The sequence below is a fragment of the Mustela putorius genome, unplaced genomic scaffold (assembly GCF_011764305.1).
Source record: "Mustela putorius furo isolate JIRA1106 unplaced genomic scaffold, ASM1176430v1.1 tig00003863_pilon_pilon_pilon, whole genome shotgun sequence".
NCBI classification, from domain to species: Eukaryota; Metazoa; Chordata; class Mammalia; order Carnivora; family Mustelidae; genus Mustela; species Mustela putorius.
Window position 1 is genome coordinate 23,778,284 of NW_025422015.1, and position 17,979 is coordinate 23,796,262.

At 36.9% G+C, this 17,979-nt stretch overlaps 1 protein-coding gene across 7 annotated transcripts in view; it reads left to right on the forward strand.

The window, feature by feature from the left end:
• Positions 1–17,979, forward strand: part of ARHGAP18 (Rho GTPase activating protein 18) — a 195,745-nt gene that overhangs the window by 149,199 nt on the left and 28,567 nt on the right. For all 7 annotated transcript variants that reach the window (XM_004740182.3, XM_004740181.3, XM_013063615.2 and 4 more), the window contains exons 6-9: positions 7,371–7,536; positions 9,820–9,911; positions 14,316–14,393; positions 17,773–17,932. In XM_004740182.3, the coding sequence (XP_004740239.1) occupies positions 7,371–7,536; positions 9,820–9,911; positions 14,316–14,393; positions 17,773–17,932 (496 nt within the window). The remainder of the gene's footprint in view (positions 1–7,370; positions 7,537–9,819; positions 9,912–14,315; positions 14,394–17,772; positions 17,933–17,979) is intronic.

The following is a 17,979-nucleotide window of genomic DNA, read 5'->3' on the forward strand; positions in this document are numbered from 1 at the left end:
TTAAATTTCAAATTGTATCACAAATTTCATTTTTTTTTTCAGATCTGTTTGAATCCGGATCCAAATGAGGTTTATGCATTGCAGTTGGTCAATATGTCTTTTGAGACTTTCAGTCTCTCCCTCCTTCCCTCTCTTTCTCCATCTGTTATTCTCCCTCTTTGTCCCTCAAAATTTATTTGTTGAAGAAACCTGATGATTGAGTTGTAGAGAATCTTCCCCTATAATTCCTCATGGTCTTCTGTTTCTTTTACATTGTTTGACTATAGATTTATCAGGTTCAGTGTGTTTTCTTTCTTTCTTTTTAATCAGGATCTCTTCATATGTGATCATGTATCAAGAGACACAAAATATCTGATCATCTTTGTCTTTTCGTGAAATTGGCAGCCACTGCTAATTAATGCTTGATCCATTCATTTATTAATATTGGCAAGATGATGTTTTCATTTCTTATTTTATTCATTTATTAACTTGAATACTTATTTTAAGAAAAAGTTTCTCAAAACTGTGTTTATTTTTCAGTGTTAATTGTTTTGATTCCTTAGTGTCTTTCACTAGTTAGTGTTGTTGTATTTTAATTTTCTTGCAAAAATAGAATTTAGCTCATAGATGTAGCCAAGACACAATTTCCCATGTGTAGCTGCTACAATTTCTGCTCTAGATCTAGAATCATCTGTCTCTCCAAGAGACCGTGGTTCCATTTAATAAAAGCATATTTTTGTAACTATGATCAGGAATCTAGGACTGTTCCTTTTCCATGGGTTGGTCATTGCTGAAAGTCTTTCCCGAGGCAAGAAGTACATCTGTATGTTCTTTCTTCCATGCTGAGAATAGTCATTCTCCAGATACCCCAGGCGATATAATTAGAACACATATAATTACTTGTGTGTTACATCCTCAGTTAATGCCCAGTATTCTCCGAATAACAATACTACCCCTGCTATCAACAGTATCCTTACTTGAAAAACAGCTTAAACTTGTTTTTCTTTTTGTCAGTTGTTTGTGTCCTTGAGATATATCCCAAAAGGCCTGTAAGAATAAAATTACTGTGCTTGAGCTTGCATAGGATAATACTTCTCCATATGGTTAAGCTACCAACTGAATACTGGGTTGCCTTAATGGTTTCATTTTATTTTCAATTTTTAGGCATTGCTTTTTTGAAATTCAACTTTGTTTGTAAACATGTAAAATATTTTTGTGGTTCAGAAGTGGGATTTAAAACCAAGATGTATTAAGTCTGGCTTCTGTCTTTGAGCCCTTATTCTCTGTTCTCTTTTTCCCCTCACAGGTAAGTTTACCTTCTAGGTAAACTCCTTTTTGTTTGAATCTTATAGTTTATCCTTTTATTCTTAGGTAAATGGTAGCCTACAGTCACACTTTTCTCAACCTAGAAGTTTTTTATTTTGACTTAGTATATTCTGGAGATCACTCCATAGTAATATATAGAAATGTTTCTCATTCTTTTTTATAGATACATCATATTCCATTGTGAAGCTGCATCAAAATTTATTAAACCATTTCCCTAATGGTAGACATCTATGTTGTTTCCAAGTTTTACCATATATTATTAGGAATCTATTTATATACCTAATGGGAAAAGTAGAGGAATACATACCATTTGACTTGAAGAGATGACCTACAGTCCCAGACTCTCAGAATAGTGACAGTCTATATCTCAACAGATGGAAGGGGTTGTAAGGGAAAGATAGGAGAGTCTAATTAAAAAAAAAAAAATGAAGACTTTGTTGACTTTTAAGTTGATTCAAAAGTGGAATGAAGTATAAGTTCCTATCTGTTTCAGAGACTTAAGACTTACTCTCTTATTTCATTCTCTTAACATTTATGCTGACCTCTCTTCTAGACTTCATTCATGTTGTACCCCAAGCTTGAAATGACCTTACCATTTTTTTACCTCTCTGTTGTTCTCTATTTACCAAAGAATCTTACCCCATCTTTTGGGGTCGAGTTCAGCATCTAAGTTTATTATTAGTTTTTCTCTGGCTGTGAATTTACATCAGATACAATATATCTTACAATACTTTAAGCTGTTAGGATGCCATGCTTTCGATAATTATTGTCAATGTATTCTTGTATTTATTTCTGCATATATGCATCTGTTCATCTATACAACCATTTATCCATATGTCTTTTGGAAGGCATGGGTGTGTAAGCTTTTCACAAGTCCTCAGCATGGTTGATGGAATGAATATTTATATTCATCGCTCTGAGGCAGGTGTCTAAGCAGATAAACCTTAAATTCCATTTCTACTCTATGCTCCCCTGCTTCTGTAAATAAGCAATAAGCTTTATGAAATACATTGTTCTCTGTTGACTTCATTTTTTTCATTCATTTCCTTTTTTCTTACAGCATCGGGTAGTCTTTGTTAATTCTTTATGATCTCTCACAGCAGATTCAAATTTCTCTTAAATGTGGAGCTCAGGTTTCATAACCTTTAAGGGACTTCAGTTTGAAAATGTAGCCACTACTTACTGTGTTTTAGGTACCTACTATATCTCAGAAAATATGCTCTGTATTTATTTATCAAATGATCTCTATGAGGTAGATATTTCAATTCCTATTTCTCATACAGGGAAACAGGTTAGACTCTATATGGGATGCTAAGGCTTGACTTAGATGACTCAGGTGACTCAGCTTTTGGATCTGGAGTTTTTTCTGGAAGACCATGTTGACTCCACTTAATGTGCCCTGAAGGTATAAATGCATTTAATTTAGGTGTGAGTTTAGTGACTCTATTGGTGCTGCTGACAACTTGCTCAGGATAGCTTGAGATATTATATAAATAAGATTTTGAATTGTTGGGTCCATCGTATACAAGAGAAATTTAATAATACTCTTTCATCCTGCTTTGGAGACTGAACATTAAGGGTTTAATGCAGAAATTTTTAAGATCATAGTTTTAAAATTACAACTGGTTAAGTCTATATCCTATATTTAATTCTTAAGTCTTAAGTCTTCATTTAGTATCTTTTGGATTCTTACTGAATTATGTTTAATTCAAGTAAATTCTTGTTCTATAATGACTTTGGTTTTCTGGTAACACCGTTTCATGGCTATGAAAGGCCAAAAACTAGGCATGTGGACCCACGTTGGCAGTTTGCTAGGGAACAGAACACCTCTGGAGGAAGCTGAAGGACAGTGTTGAAAAGGTGGTGTTTCGGGATTGAATGAAGACACTGAAAATCGATAGCAAACACACATTTGTACACAGTACCAAAATAGATGTTTAGGCTGTGGTCCTTAGTTGTCAAGAAAAGGCTAAACTATGGCTCTTTGCTCTCCATTAAAAAAAAAAAAAATGCAATAAATATAAAAAGGTAAATTCAAAAGCTCATTTGTCTAGAAAAGTATTCATCCTCTGGAAATAACAATGAATGAAATACTGTCAAAAAATCACCTTTTACACGTAGAAAAATCTTAGGTAAGAAATGCATTTTCTAGCAGATCAAAAAAAAAAAAGTCATCTGTGGAAATTGATCAGGTGGGAATAGATTCTCTTGCTTTCCAAGTTAAGGCTAGAAGTGACTTAACATATTAAAGTCAAGTCCATCAGGGTCCCTCATTACTGATGAAGTACCTAAGGGGCCCTTTGTATTGTGAGAGCCGCAAAAGAGGGGTGCGGTCTGGGAGAGCAACCTGGTTAATTTATGGTAACACATGGGAACTGATGACCTTATAATTTCTGAAAAATTTTATTTCACTTCGTTCTTGAAGCACATTTTTCAAAAGGCAAAGAGGCTTTCTTTTGCTGAAATTGCATTGCCTTCTCTTAGCCAATGAACTGAACCATCCAGTCTATTAACTAAACAAAAATGACAGGAAACTTCATAAATATTTAAAAGCTGCTGCTATGAATTAAACATTGGGATAAAGAACTAACTCCTTTCATTAAAGCACAATGTTAAATAAATAAATAAATAAAGCTCATGACAGAGATTGCTAGGGAAATCAAATGTTTGAACTAATATTATTTTAGGTTTCTCTAAACATTTACCTTGGCTAATGCTTTAAAGAATTATATTACATATGTTTGGTTTATGAGATCAATAGTGACTGATTTTAATAAAACATTTAGAACTTAAAAAAAAAAAAGGTTGGTAAATAAGATTGGTTCAGCCATTTAGAAAACAATGCAGTGGGCAGAACTCGGGGGCCAGACCTGAAGAAAATGTGAAAAGTCTTGTGTGATTTTGAATGCAAGGCTCAGTGGGGAACCATCCAGCCAGTGGCTCCATACCTCACTGAGCTTGATTCTGGGTTTTCCTCCCTGTAGGGTGTATGTCTTTGCTCATTGAGTAGCCTGGGTCAGAACACCTGCAGTGCACCAGGCCTGTGGTCCAGTATGGCTACGGAAATGATTAAGACCTGGCTTTTCTCTTCGAGGGGCTCCTGTTCCTCTAGCACTACTGAGCAATCCAGATTCCTCCCTGTGTGCTGTGGTGGAGAGAGAAAATGGAGCAGAGCTGAATGGTTATTGCTGAATTTAGCATCTAGAATATCTGAATTTGCATCCTTATTTTGTCACTGGCTGTGTGGCCATATTTAGTCTATTAGTAAGTCTCAATTCCCCACTGAGAATGTGCTATAATAATTCTCATCTGTGGGGACTTTTGCAGGATATGACAAAAGACCATTTATCAAATAAGAGTGCTGTTTTTTCCCGTACCTTACAGTAATATTTAGGAGAAGAGGAAAGCATGAGGTCTTGAAATTATTGAAAAGCTCTGTGAAGAAAAGTAGTAGTAACACTTAACCCTTTCTGAATGGATTCTGTTGTTATTCCCATTTTACAGGTAACGTGGCTGAGGAGGCACAGGGGTGATGTAATTTGCCAAAGGCCACGTAGCTCATAAGTGATGGAGACAGGATGGGCCACCTGTGCTCCGGCTCCAAGTTCTCAACCCCATGCGCTGCCCCATTAACACACTGGAAATTCACTTAGACTGGATGTTTAATGATGTTTATTGCTGTTTTATTTCATATTCTCATCAGGAAAAAAAACATACTGCAAAAAGTTAAGAAAGACCTATTTTCTCCTATAGTGAACTCTTTTTGAAGCTATAGCAGATTCTATAGAAGAAGTTTCTGTAAAGAACTATGTAAAGAGGTTCTCTCTTTGAGTGGAGTTTGCTGGAAAGGATTTAGCTGCTCAGTTACCAAAATTTGTAGGCTTTAGGAAATGCTCTAAAACAATGATACTTAAACAATTTGGTCTCAAAACCCTGTTAGCTTCTTAAAAAGCATGGAGGACTTCACAAAGCTTTTGTTTCACCAGTCAGGAAGGATGTTGGTATTGAGGGCAGTAACTACCACGACTTCCAGCACTTCGACAAAACCCTGGATACGCAGCGTTCTGGCCAAGAATCTGATTTCCTGCTGTTGGGGCCTCTGTTGTCTTTCTGGTCGTCCAGCTCTGTGGAAGTGTTTTGTAGCTGAACCAAGAAAGAAAGCATGCTCATAGTTGTATAGAAATTAGGATTTCATGAATGATTTTGAGGAAAGGAAGAAGACTGCTTTCTGTGATTTTGGAATGTGAAGAATTTCTTTGGATTGAGTTCCATGGAAGTTTGTCACTGGCCTGTGTTCTTGAACTATGGAACATGAATATGTAGACTAAGGAATTATTTCTTGTGATAAGTAAACAACAGAGATAGTGGGAGTAGAGGTTTTGTTTATATCACTTATACCTATGGGTATTTACCATATTGGAAATTGAAATTGAGAAATTAAAAAATTATTAATCCACTTGAAGTACAGTATTACAGTTAGCATAAATAACATTTTTAATGAAAAATAGTCCTATTTTCTAAAACAAATTATTAATGTGCCATGGTTTTACATTTCAACATTCCTAGCATCTTACTTTAGTAGAAGTCAGTTGGATTCTCACATCTACACCTGTATTCAATCTGTTGGAAAAGCACCTATCTTATACCTTAGGAAAACTCCAGTGTGCAATCATGAGAGAATGGGAGTGAAAAAGGCAAATAATGTCTTAGGATTAATTATTAATAGTTTTGACCTCATAGGCTCCTTGAAAGGGTATTATGTAACTTCTTGGTTCCCTGGATCTGACTTTGAGAAAGGCTGCTTGAAGACATGTCTTTTGTACTAGATTTTAGACCAGGAAGTGTTAATCATATGGTGAAAAAATGAGCAAAGTAAAGGGAGTAAAAGGGAACCAGTTAAACATCCTTGACCATTAAATGAGGAAGTCAAGGGTAAACCCAAAAGATATAGCCTTTATAACCCTTTTTTAATCAAGCCATTAGAGAATGATCACAGTAAATACAGTGGGACTATAATTTGTATTTAGTGTCTTAGAGAAATTCATGTTTTTACTTTATGGTTTGTTTCTTTATATTTAATGTATTTAATATTAAAAGTGGCTGAATAGGTAGTTGATAATATTGGTGAAAACAATAAATTGGCAGAAATATTGGCAAATATTGGCAGAAAACAACAAAATACCACTTTACTTGCTTGTGGTAGTCGTATCTCTAAGTCTCTTTATTTAGCAGTGCAAGTAGTAATAATAGCAACCCTATAAAGGTACTAGGGTAGTGCCAGGCATTAAACCCCACAATAGTCCTCTGAATTAGGTGGCCTTCTTCCCCACCTTCTCCCTGCTCTCCACCATCTGTTCTGCCTTCATTCTTCTCCCCTCTGGTTATGCCCGGCTCCTTCTTCCTCACCCTTCCCCTTCTGCCATTTTGTAGAAAGAGTAGTTAATCAATTACCAGATTGTTAGTAGCTGGTTGGTAGCAAGATGACTGGTAGGCATTCTGGCTTTAAAGGCCATGCTGTTACTATTCCTTCCATTCTTCCTGCCACCCCAATGCTATACAGACCTTCTGGGGTTTTATGACAACGTTATAATATATATTATGTTATAAATATTCAATATTTCATATCATATTTTACATATTTTTGACAGTAGCATAGGTAAAGTGTACCTTGCACATTCTAAGTACTCACTCATGGTTACTATTCCTCTTCCTCCTCATGGTTTCTCTTGACTCCTAATCTTTCTTTATTGTCAAAGGTCAGTAACTAGAGTTCTTTTTCTCCTTCAGTTTTACTGTCTCTGTTGTGCTCTCAGTCACCGGTATTAGTACGCCTGGTCCACAGCTGGTCCCTTTGTCTGTTGGACTTCATGTACTGACTCCCCTCAGCCTTAAGGATCATCAACATGACAAGATGGCTCCTCATTCGGACTGAAGTGATTTTGCCAGGGCTTTCATAGTCACTACTCTGAATACAGCTTCTTTCGATAGTAATGGTTTTGTTTTCTTTCACTAAAAATGGGGTTAGACCCTATAAATCCTTACTCTATTAATGGTACTTATTTTAGAATTTCAGATGTCCAAAAGACAAAACAGGCATCACCCGGATTGGTGACCTAGCACCCCAGGACATGAAGAAAGTTTGCCGTTTAGCCCTCATTGAGCTGACTGCCCTCTATGATGTATTGGGTATTGAACTGAAGCAACAAAAAGCTGTGAAAATCAAAACAAAAGGTAATTTTGAAATGAAAAACCATTGGATTTACTTCAAAAGAAGCAAAGATGAACTTGGCTTCTGAGCAGTATTCTTGGCGGGGGGAATACCTACAAAATAAACCAATACTTGAATACTTCTAAAATTCAGAATTTAAAACATTGCCTTCAAAAATTTTGTAACTTGATAAACGTGGACTGTTCTCTTAGACTATAAAAAAATAAAGAGATAATAAAGTATTTAATTACCTTGGAAGGAAATTCTGAATTAAAAATTCTTCTTCTTCTTCTTCTTCTTTTTTTTTTTGTATTGAGGAATCTTAACTCAAATGAACTCTCCTTTGAAAACTACATGTAAGAGATACTTTTGGTACATAAACTTCTTTTTTTCCAAAATCAGATCTTGAAAAATGACTTTAAGATAGTTGATCCTAGTTCATTGCTTTTGCTTATATATTTGATGGGAAGTACATAGAGTAGTTAGTAGCCTGTCTCTTTGCTCATTTACATTCTACTTATAACTATTTTGCAAAAACCTTCTTCAGTCTATTAAGAAAATAATGCCATTGTGGCACATAATACCACCAAATTGTACTCCTCATGGATATATGCAGTTTTTCTTTTGTAACCAACTTGCTATACCCATTACATAGACAGACTTTATTTTTTATAATCTTACAGAAAACAGACACCTCTTAGTTTTCATCCAAGATTTTATTGGTCTAGAAATCCAGATAATTATCTATTAATTTAACAAAGTGTAACTCTTTAGGAATCTCTGGCTTCTTATTTAACTTTTAAGTTCTCTCCTAAAGAAACACCAAGAATGAGGATTACTGAGTTGCTATGGTAACATTAATAAAGACACATATTCACCTGATTTAAGTTATAGAGGCAAAATCTCTGTAGGACTGACGTATACCTTCCCTCAAGGTCCTCTCTCCCATGCTGGGCCCCAGAAGACCTCATTCTGTGCTCAGCTCCTCTTGAGTATTATAGCTTAAGGCATGGGATGGTGAATTTCTGAGTTAAATGGTGCTTCTTATTTTCCGCAAAACCATTATGGATAATGAAAGACTTTAGATGTTTTTTCAGAAGCTTGTCACAAAGCCTTTTCCAAATATAAAATAGAAATATAATTTAAATAGCTGTGACTCAGTGCTTAGGACTTTTAAAATGGCTTAGAGAGGCTTTTTGTGTTTTAGAATTGCTTCCTAGTAGAGAGAGAAGTATTAAGCCATTCTCATTTACAGTATAACTATTAACAGAATAGATTTTCTTTCCATTTCTTAAATATTTTTGTAGCTCCTCTAATATATTCACCTCATAAACTAGACTCTTGACATTTTTGAAGATTACATTTTTTTGGACAATTCTTAAGCTACAAATTATTAGGTTACTGGTATTCTCTTGATTGGCATCTCTATTGAGTGTCAGTTTTCAAGGTCCTCATTCCACAATATAAAGCCCCGTTTCCTAGTCACAAATAATTTACATCTTCCCTGATGACCTGTGTTACACTTCTGTGCTAATTGTTCCTTCAGGGATGGGGGTGGGGTAGGAGGTACTAAGCAGAAGCTATGGTGTATAGGATTTAATTTAGAAAAATTTTACATTATTACCTTTCAGTTCTTCTGGAGTTGTTCCCAAATATATGAAGCTACAAATCACAATTTAAGAACTACCAAGTGTCTGTACTTTTTCTTTTTTGTTTTTTACAGTGAGAACAGACCTTCTTTTTATTCATATATTGAGATAAACTGCAGAGACTGAAAGACAAAAATTCATCACAATTTTTGTGTGTGTGTGTGTCTGTACTTTCTAAAGAAAAACTCTTGTAAAACAAGATCATGAGGTTGACTGATTTCTCGAAGAGCAAAAATTTGTTTTGCTGTATTATATATAGAATGTTAAATGTCAGTTACATATGAAAGAGATGAGTAAGTAATATTTGCTTTAGCCAAAACTTTTAATTTGTTACCTTTAGTAAGTTATTTGTATATTTCACATACTCCCATGGCATTATTTCTCTTACATGACAGTATAACTTTTCTAATCATTTTGGTGATTCGTTGCAATCATTTACTTAACTGTCTTTCCTTGCTAGATTGCTATATAAGACAGGGTCAAGATTTTCCTATGGCGATGTGTGGACCTAATAGCTAGACAGTGTCATTCACTTAATAGGTGCTCAATAAATAGTTATTTGTTTGAATGACAGTATCAGAAATCTGATGCCTTATTATTTTTGCATTAATATTTTATAGATGGATGGAAGTTAAGAAGTTTTATTTTTTGTTGCAGATTCCGGCCTTTTTTGTATTCCATTGACAGTGTTGTTAGAACAAGATCAGAGGAAAGTACCAGGAACTCGAATACCCTTGATATTTCAAAAAGTAAGTAGGCCTAAATCGGTCAGCACAGAGAGAACATACTTGAACTAATAGAAGCTTTTTCTTTTTTGGCATTCATAATATTATAATATAGTTTTCCAATTGATGTGCTCTTTTATTTTGTACTTTGATTTTCTATTCAGGAAACAAATTTGTTTCAAGGGCTCATAATTTTTATTTTATGGTGATGTTTTCTGTGTTATTACTATAACTGTGATTACCTGGCATCATTTTCCTGTCTTATATTAGCTAGCTTTGTATAATTGAGATTTCAGTTCTATAATACACGGGAGCGGGAACTGCTTATAAATTTCTAGGGAATTGAACCCTCATGAATATTTCATGCCTGTGTGTGTTTCCCAAGCTTTCTTATTTACAGTGAGGATGTCCAATTTAATTTACCAATGCCTACTTCCAAAGTAGGCAAAGAAACCATAAAGTAGAATAAGAAAGTGATTGCTAAACTATCAAGTCACTGGTGTCATCAACACTCAGTTATTCATAAGGGGTTTATCTGTGGCAATATAAAAATTTCAGTCTAATCTCTGAGCCATCCTTGTTGAGAAACCCAGATTACACATGACGAAAGCCAGGAATGCGCAGTGAGGAAGGTAGGCAGATCAGTCATGGACTACCCGAGTTATAGATTTTTTTGTAGCAACCCCAGCATGTCACACTTTCTGGAAGCTCTGGGGATAGGAAGAGTGGCAGTGGGAACTTTCCCATCAACTGGCTTAACCAACTCATTCAATACAAAGCCCAAGCTCCTTGGGACTGATTCTTCCACTATTCCAAACCCACGCTCAGCTCTCTTACCTATTAATCTCAGGCCCCATTATTTCTCATGATCACCATCGCTTCCAAACATGTATCTCACTGTTTCTCCTGATAAGCTTCATTCGGCTGAGTTTGTTCTTCTCACCAGCTTCTGCCGGCCACTGCCTATAGAACTTGTGTCTGTACGGATAGTTGCCAGCCGTGCCTGTGAGGAGGGAAGTGCTGACAAATGTGGGTCAGATATTCATATTAATTTAAGTAAATTAAGTAAAATGGAAACGTAATTTACTTAAATTACGTAAATCAAGTAAAATATACACTACCACAGATGACTGTGCAAGACAAGGATCTCATCAGCATCTTTTCCAAGTGGGTAAGGATTCTCCAAAGAAACAGACTCAGTAAGAAGGATGTGTGTGTGTGTGCGTGTGTACGCGCACGTGCTTGTGCACACACGCTCACACATGTTCATAGAAAGAGATTCATTCTAAAGAATTGGCTTATGTGATTGTGGGGGCTGGCAAGTCTGAAATAGGGCAGTCCAGAGGCTGGAAACTTGGGCAAGAGCTGATACTGCAGTATTGAGTCCAAAATCTGTAGGTTGGAAACTCCTGTGGGTTTTCCGTGTTGCAGTCTTGAAGCAGAATTGCCACTTTTTTTGGGAAACCTCAGTCTTTGCTGCTAAGGCCGCCAACCCACTGGATGAAACCGCCCACGTCATGTAGAGTAATTTGCTTTACTCAAAATGTACTGATTTAAATGTTAATTACATCTAAAAAAAAAAAAATACCTTCACAGCCACATCTAGACTGGCTTTTGATCAAAAACCAATGATGTGTCATGCTTGACTTTATCAAATTCACCATCGCATCAGTGAAGAGTACGTTTTGGTCTCCACAAAAATTCAGAGATGTCTCTTGGTCAGGCTGAGGGCTGCACGCAGTCCCATGTCATTTTCTCTTGAAATTGTTTTGTTTGTGTAGTTATTTTACCTTTTTGGTCTCTTCAATATTCAGAAGACTTGGGCTTCCAACTAGTGTGAAGTTGTTTGGTAACAGCCTTAAAGACTCTTTTTCACACAAAAAATAAGAGAGGGTGTAAAGAGTTTACTATCAGATAACACTCATCTGTATGCATCCCCTCTGAATGATAAGCAAAAAAATGACAGTGATCTAGCATTGAAAAATACTTTTTTGATGAGCAACTGTCACCTCAATTAGGTATTTCTCAGTTTTGTACAAAACAAAGAACTGGAAATCGCTCATTTGCAAAAAGGTTTATCACCAGTTTTTAGAGGATTATACTCATTTATTAAGAATTATACCCAAAAAAGTGTTTTAACAAAGCTTATCTCAGATCTGTGAATTATATGTGTTGTTTTCTTGTTTGTTTTGTTTTTGCTCAGAGGCACATTGTTCAAATCATATTCTTAGAAAACGTCAGGAAAATAAAGTACTTTAAATTTCTATCTATAGAAAATTTCTAACAAATTAGCAAATTCTATTCTCACTGTCAGACTAATCAGCCAAATCAAAGATACTTTGTGTCAAAAACTTCTGACTTCATTTTCAGTTCATAAATTCATATAAGCATATAATCCTTCTTAGGAGATGTTGTGAACATTACTGATACATTATGCAATGTGTCATGTAAGATAAATTACTAAAAAGGAGCATGATTAAAATATATAGAACTATATAGTTATTTTCCATTTTTAAGTCTTGAAAATAAAAGAGCTATAAAGTATTTCTTATTTATATTTTAATAATGAAATATAATGTGGTGGCCAAAAATATTATTTTTAAGTGAGAAATATGAAAAACCACATGACATTCTTTCAGGCATTATATATACATTTCTCTATTGGATGCTAGTATTCCACATTTGAGAGGAATAAAAAGAACTTGAATATAAAGACTCAGATCTTACTCTTATTCAGTTGTTTAGAAATCTCCATTTATCCTGTGTATTTGATGAAAATGAAAGGCATGTACTATTGTGAAAAACTAATTTGCTCTAGTAGCCAGCAAAGAATTTTATTTTTTGCTAATGGAATGTTTTAAACATTTTATAAGATGAAATAAAAATGAAAATTGCTCAGACATTGAATAAATTTTGCATGGCATTATTTGTTAAGTTTAGTCTTAAATCCTTTATTGAGTAATGCCCATCTAATCTAAAATAACTTTTGTAAGGTTTTTAGCTGTGGGTTCATTATCTAGTGTACCTTGAAAAATGTAGTCTTGGAAAACATTCCAGTTGAATTTTTAAAAATCATGCACTGCTTTGACTGGTCAGAGATGGTTCTTACTTTATCTAATAATAAATCCTCAGGAGAATTTTGAAACTACTCTTCACGTAGTCTTACCTGACTCCCTGAAGATCCGTGCATTCTTTGGCCTTAATCCGGGGATAGGAGAGATGAGGTCATTAAAGAAAAATTGCCTCGCTTCCAGTGTCTCCACGCTACAATATATCTGATTTCAGAACATCTAGACAAAGGTCAAAAGACCTCATTTTATGATACCTTGCTTTGCTCCTAATAGACACTTTTATAAGCATGAAAGAAACAGCTTTATGTAGTTTATAGAGCCTTGGTAAATCATTAAAGGAGGTTTCCCTGAAAAAAAATAAAATAAAATTTTACATCTGTTGGCACTCTGGAAGATTTTATGTCTTAGGGTGTGCAGAGAGATTATAGTAAGTTTGGGGATGAGTGAAGAGTAGGTCTGTCTTTTATAAAGTAGAAGGCTGTGGTGAATGGGGATGGGTGGTAGGAAGGAAAACCTATGCAATGCTAGTAATTGCCTTATATTTAGCCTGAGCACAAAGAAATTGATTTCCTTAAAATAGCAGAGTACCCCCTATAAAGCCTGTGTGCATTTCCCAGGGAATACATATTTCAATTGGAAGATCACTCGGCCAAGAAACTAACCACTTTTTTTTTTTTATCATCTTCCTAGCTTCCGATAGTATGTCATTGTAATTTCTTCATTTGCCTATTTTTGTGGGTTTCTGCATTATTTAAAAAAAAAAATCTTTGGTATTTTAGTGGAGTTCTAGAGATAGATCTGTGTATATTCATTGGGCATCAGAAATGATTCAGAAGCCCTCAACAAGAACTATTTTTTGTCTTGGTTTACCACTAAAAACTGTAAAGCTTAAAAATGAATATTTACAAACAGTTTTTTTTCCCCCTCCTTCGTACCATAAACAAGTCTTTTAAACAAACTAAAAATGAGATGTAAATGTGCAAATAATGGAATTTCACAAGATTTATTTGATTGCAGAATGTCTGTTTCTGGAAAAGCCAGAAGACACGGATGATCTTAGTTGCTTTTAAGCAGTGAACAACTTCAGTCTCCATTTGTCTGGAGTACAGCAGCTGTTGTGTGAAATGATTACACTTCTGTAACAAAGGAGAATAAGACCCCACTTCTTCTCAATTAGAAGTAAAGTTTTGAGACTTTCTGGTTGAAAGGCTAGTGCTAGTGCAGTAGCATTCAAAACTTCATGAAAGCCCGCTTACCCATCATTGTCATCATTTATCTCTATGTGAAGCAGATGTTCAATTTGGAATTGTACCTGTTAGGAATCCTCAAATCAGAATGTTCTTCTGTTTATACACAGCTGATTTCCCGAATTGAAGAGGGAGGTTTGGAAACTGAAGGCCTCTTGAGAATACCTGGAGCCGCTGGTAGAATCAAGGTAATCTCTTGGTTCTACTCATGTCACCCTTTGTTCAATTACGCTTTCTCATTTTAAAAGCTAACTTCTCCTCCCCACCCCCTTCTTCCCCCACTGTTAGTCAAGTAGGTACAATATAAAGATAAAACGTCTGAACCTTCAGTTTACATTTAGTTTTTTTTGGAATCTTTGCTGATGGTTGTAAGTTTTCATTTTTCTTCAAAATCACTGTATTAGCTATAATACTATTATGGTGTAGAAGCAAATGATTTTAATCTCTCTGCTGTGCAGAGGTAAAACAGGAACAAAAGTCAACAAGCCAAAGCCAAGAGTAGTTCCATCCTTCTGGTGAAAAGAGAACACAATGAGTAAAAATATTAATAGGGGACTGGTGGTAGATTTAGTCAGTGTGATTAATAGCAATTGAATTAAAAAAAAAATGTGGATGAGAAACTCTACCAGGTGAGCAGAAGAGGAGGATGTGACTTTCGTCTCCATATACCAGTCTGTGGGAACTGAGGAAATGAGACTTTGCCTCAATTCTTTTCCTGACTTTCACAGTTCCTGTCACACCCACTGCAGGGTAGCCCGAGTCTGGCTTGTGAAAGAGGCAAGGCGATGCCCAGACTTCCCGTTCTCTCTCCTGCTGCCACCTTTTCTGGCAAGCTGGCATTTTGTTCCCGCTGTCTTGGGATGCTGGTAATGCTGGTATCTTCCTCCTTTTTCCCTGGCGCCCAGCTCCTGCTCTAGGGAATAAAGCATCCAGTAAATGCACAGCAAAGGTAGAATTACCCTTCAGAGGATGCATAATACATAAGTGTCCCGGGGGATTTGCATTTTACAGGGGCCTCACGCTTGGAACTGTAGCTCTATCTGGAGAATGTATCTAGGAGAAGGCTTTGGTTAGCTGCCATTAACAGCCTCTGAAGCCTCTAAATTCAGCTTCTGACTCTCTAAACTCAACTGAGGTGGCGCAAATGATTGCCTTTGTCCAACCTATTGTTTTCTTGAATTTGCAAATCCACTTGAAAATAGGACAGGGCAAAGAGATTTTTTCTGTTCATTTCCTTAAGACCTATTCTGTATGACATTTTTAGAGCTGGATGAGAGAACAGACTGTTGGTGGGTGCACACGCTCCGGGCTTGTGACTGTGGCCGTGGGGCTGCCAGGATTGGAATTACTATCGAGACCTTGCACAATTTACAGCACCTGCTTATTTTGATGAGTTTCCTCGTTGTGGAATGCTAGTTCCCGCCTACTAGGCTCTCACTGCATGGAGTGACTGCTCACACAGTTCATTCAGCTTGTGTCCCCTGGGTTCGGTGTTCAGTACACAGAGGTCCCTGAAACCCTTTTGGGGCCCGCATGAGTTTGATAAGCTGCCATTGTCTCACTCCACTTCTTAACATTTAGGGCGATTTTACCAACAGTCAAACACAGGTGTCATGTGGGATTCTGAGGTAAGTCCTGTAGAGAGGCGCATTTGAGAATGAATCCCTCAGAAGCTGGTCACGTGACTTCATAGTACCCACATGGACAATAATACCCCTTCTGAGTCCACTGGTCACAGCACTGATTAGCAGACTGTAAGGGCCAACACCTAAGAGTCATAAACACGTTTACTTGAGTACACAGTGGTAAACAGAAAGCATATTTTAGGGGCGCCTGGATTAAAGTGGGTTAAAGCCTCTGCCTTCAGCTCAGGTTATGATCCCAGAATCCTGGGATCAAGCCCTACATCGGGCTCCCTGCTTGGCCAGGAGCCTGCTTCCCTCTCTCTCTGCCTGCCTCTCTGCCTACTTGTGATCTCTGTCTGTCAAATAAATAAACAAAATCTTAAAAAAAAAAAGAGAGAGAAAGAAAAAAAAGAAAGCATATTTTACACTTTTGACTGGATAGCTGGCAGAAGCTTGAGTTCAGCTAAATGTAATTTCTAAGAAGGTCAATTAAGTGGATTCCATTGGCTCAACTCTTCAACCTGGCCTGTTGTCACATCCCAAATTATGCAGCAGCTGATCCATTATACATAATTTAAAGATAATATGCAAAATTTTTGGTTGTCTTTCTCCTCTGCCCCACCAAATTTTTTGTACTCTTTTCTCTCCTCCCCCGTCTCTTTCCTTTTTCCCCTCCCCCGCTTCCTTTCCCCCTCCCTTCTTCCCTCTCCCTTTCCTGTTTCCTCTTTCTCCCTCTTCCCATTCCTCCTCCTCCTTCCCTTCCTCTCCTCTCTCCTTTCTTTCCTTCCTCTCTCCCTTCACCTCTCTTTCCCCTACCCCCCTCTTTATGTATTTCACCCATTACAGAAATAACTGGAGGAGAGGGATGGAGTTGTGTAGGGAAGAGAAAGTGTAATAAATTCATCTCCCAAGAAAAACAAAGAACCGTCTTTGGGAGAAGAGTTCAACATAAGGGAGTGACAGAAACGTGAAAGGATTTCTCACCTAATAGGGTTTAAGCCACAGTGAAAAGGTCCCTGGAAAATAGTAATTATGAAACTAAATTGATTACTAATAATTTGTCTGGCAGATCTTGTAGAGTCCTTGAGGTAGACAAACTAGGTATTTCTGATTCTGCGGGGACTCCCACTGTTCTCTGCAGCTGGTGGCCGGATGGCTGTGCCACGTACGGCTCAGGCACCCAAGACAGGTACTGATGTATTTTCAGGCCTCATTTGCTTTAGAATTTGGTTTTCCATTTCCCAGAGGTGACTAACCAAGAGGTAGCCCCCTACGTTAGGCCCAGAGATTGATTATGTATTTTGTTATGTCATGTACTTCTAAATAATTTAAAACAGACTTTTAAAAACATAATTTATTTATTTATTTTTTAAAAAGATTTTATTTATTTATTTGACAGACAGAGATCACAGATAGGCAGAAAGGCAGGCAGAAAGGGAGAGGGGGGAAGCAGGCTCCCCGCTGAGCAGAGAGCCTAATGCGGGGCTTGATCCTAGGACCCTGAGATCATGACCTGAGCTGAAGGCAGAGGCTTTAACCCACTGAGCTACCGAGGCACCCTTAAAAGATGATTTTTAAAATCAAAGGAAAACTTACAGCATCTGAAGTAAAGCTCCCACACAGAATGATGATTTTAACTAATCTTTTCCTGATTAAACCTTGACCGCTTAAGGTCTGTTGCAGATGCAGGAAAATGTATGCAGTTTTTGAATTCTGTGGCCTTGGCTATCTTTTGTCACGGAAAAAGTGTACTTGGCTGAGTAGTATTTTTCTGAGTGACAGAGAAGTGTTGGCCTTTAGTACTTTTGGATTCTTTTCTACAGAGTAGAATCTCTTGGAAAGTGGGAAGTGTATCACACTCTCAGCAGGGAAAAAAAAAAATGCACTTACTGGTAGCTTTTCTTTCTTGCCTTTTTTTTTTTTTTTTTCTTCTGCCTTTCAGAATCTTTGCCAAGAACTGGAAGCAAAGTTTTATGAAGGGACTTTTAATTGGGAAAGTGTCAAACAGCATGATGCCGCCAGCCTGCTGAAGCTCTTCATCCGGGAGCTGCCCCAACCGCTGCTCAGTGTAGAATATCTCAAAGCCTTTCAGGCCGTCCAGAGTAAGTGCCGTCTCTCTTTGAGGCAGCCGTTGTGCTGGTGCCATCCA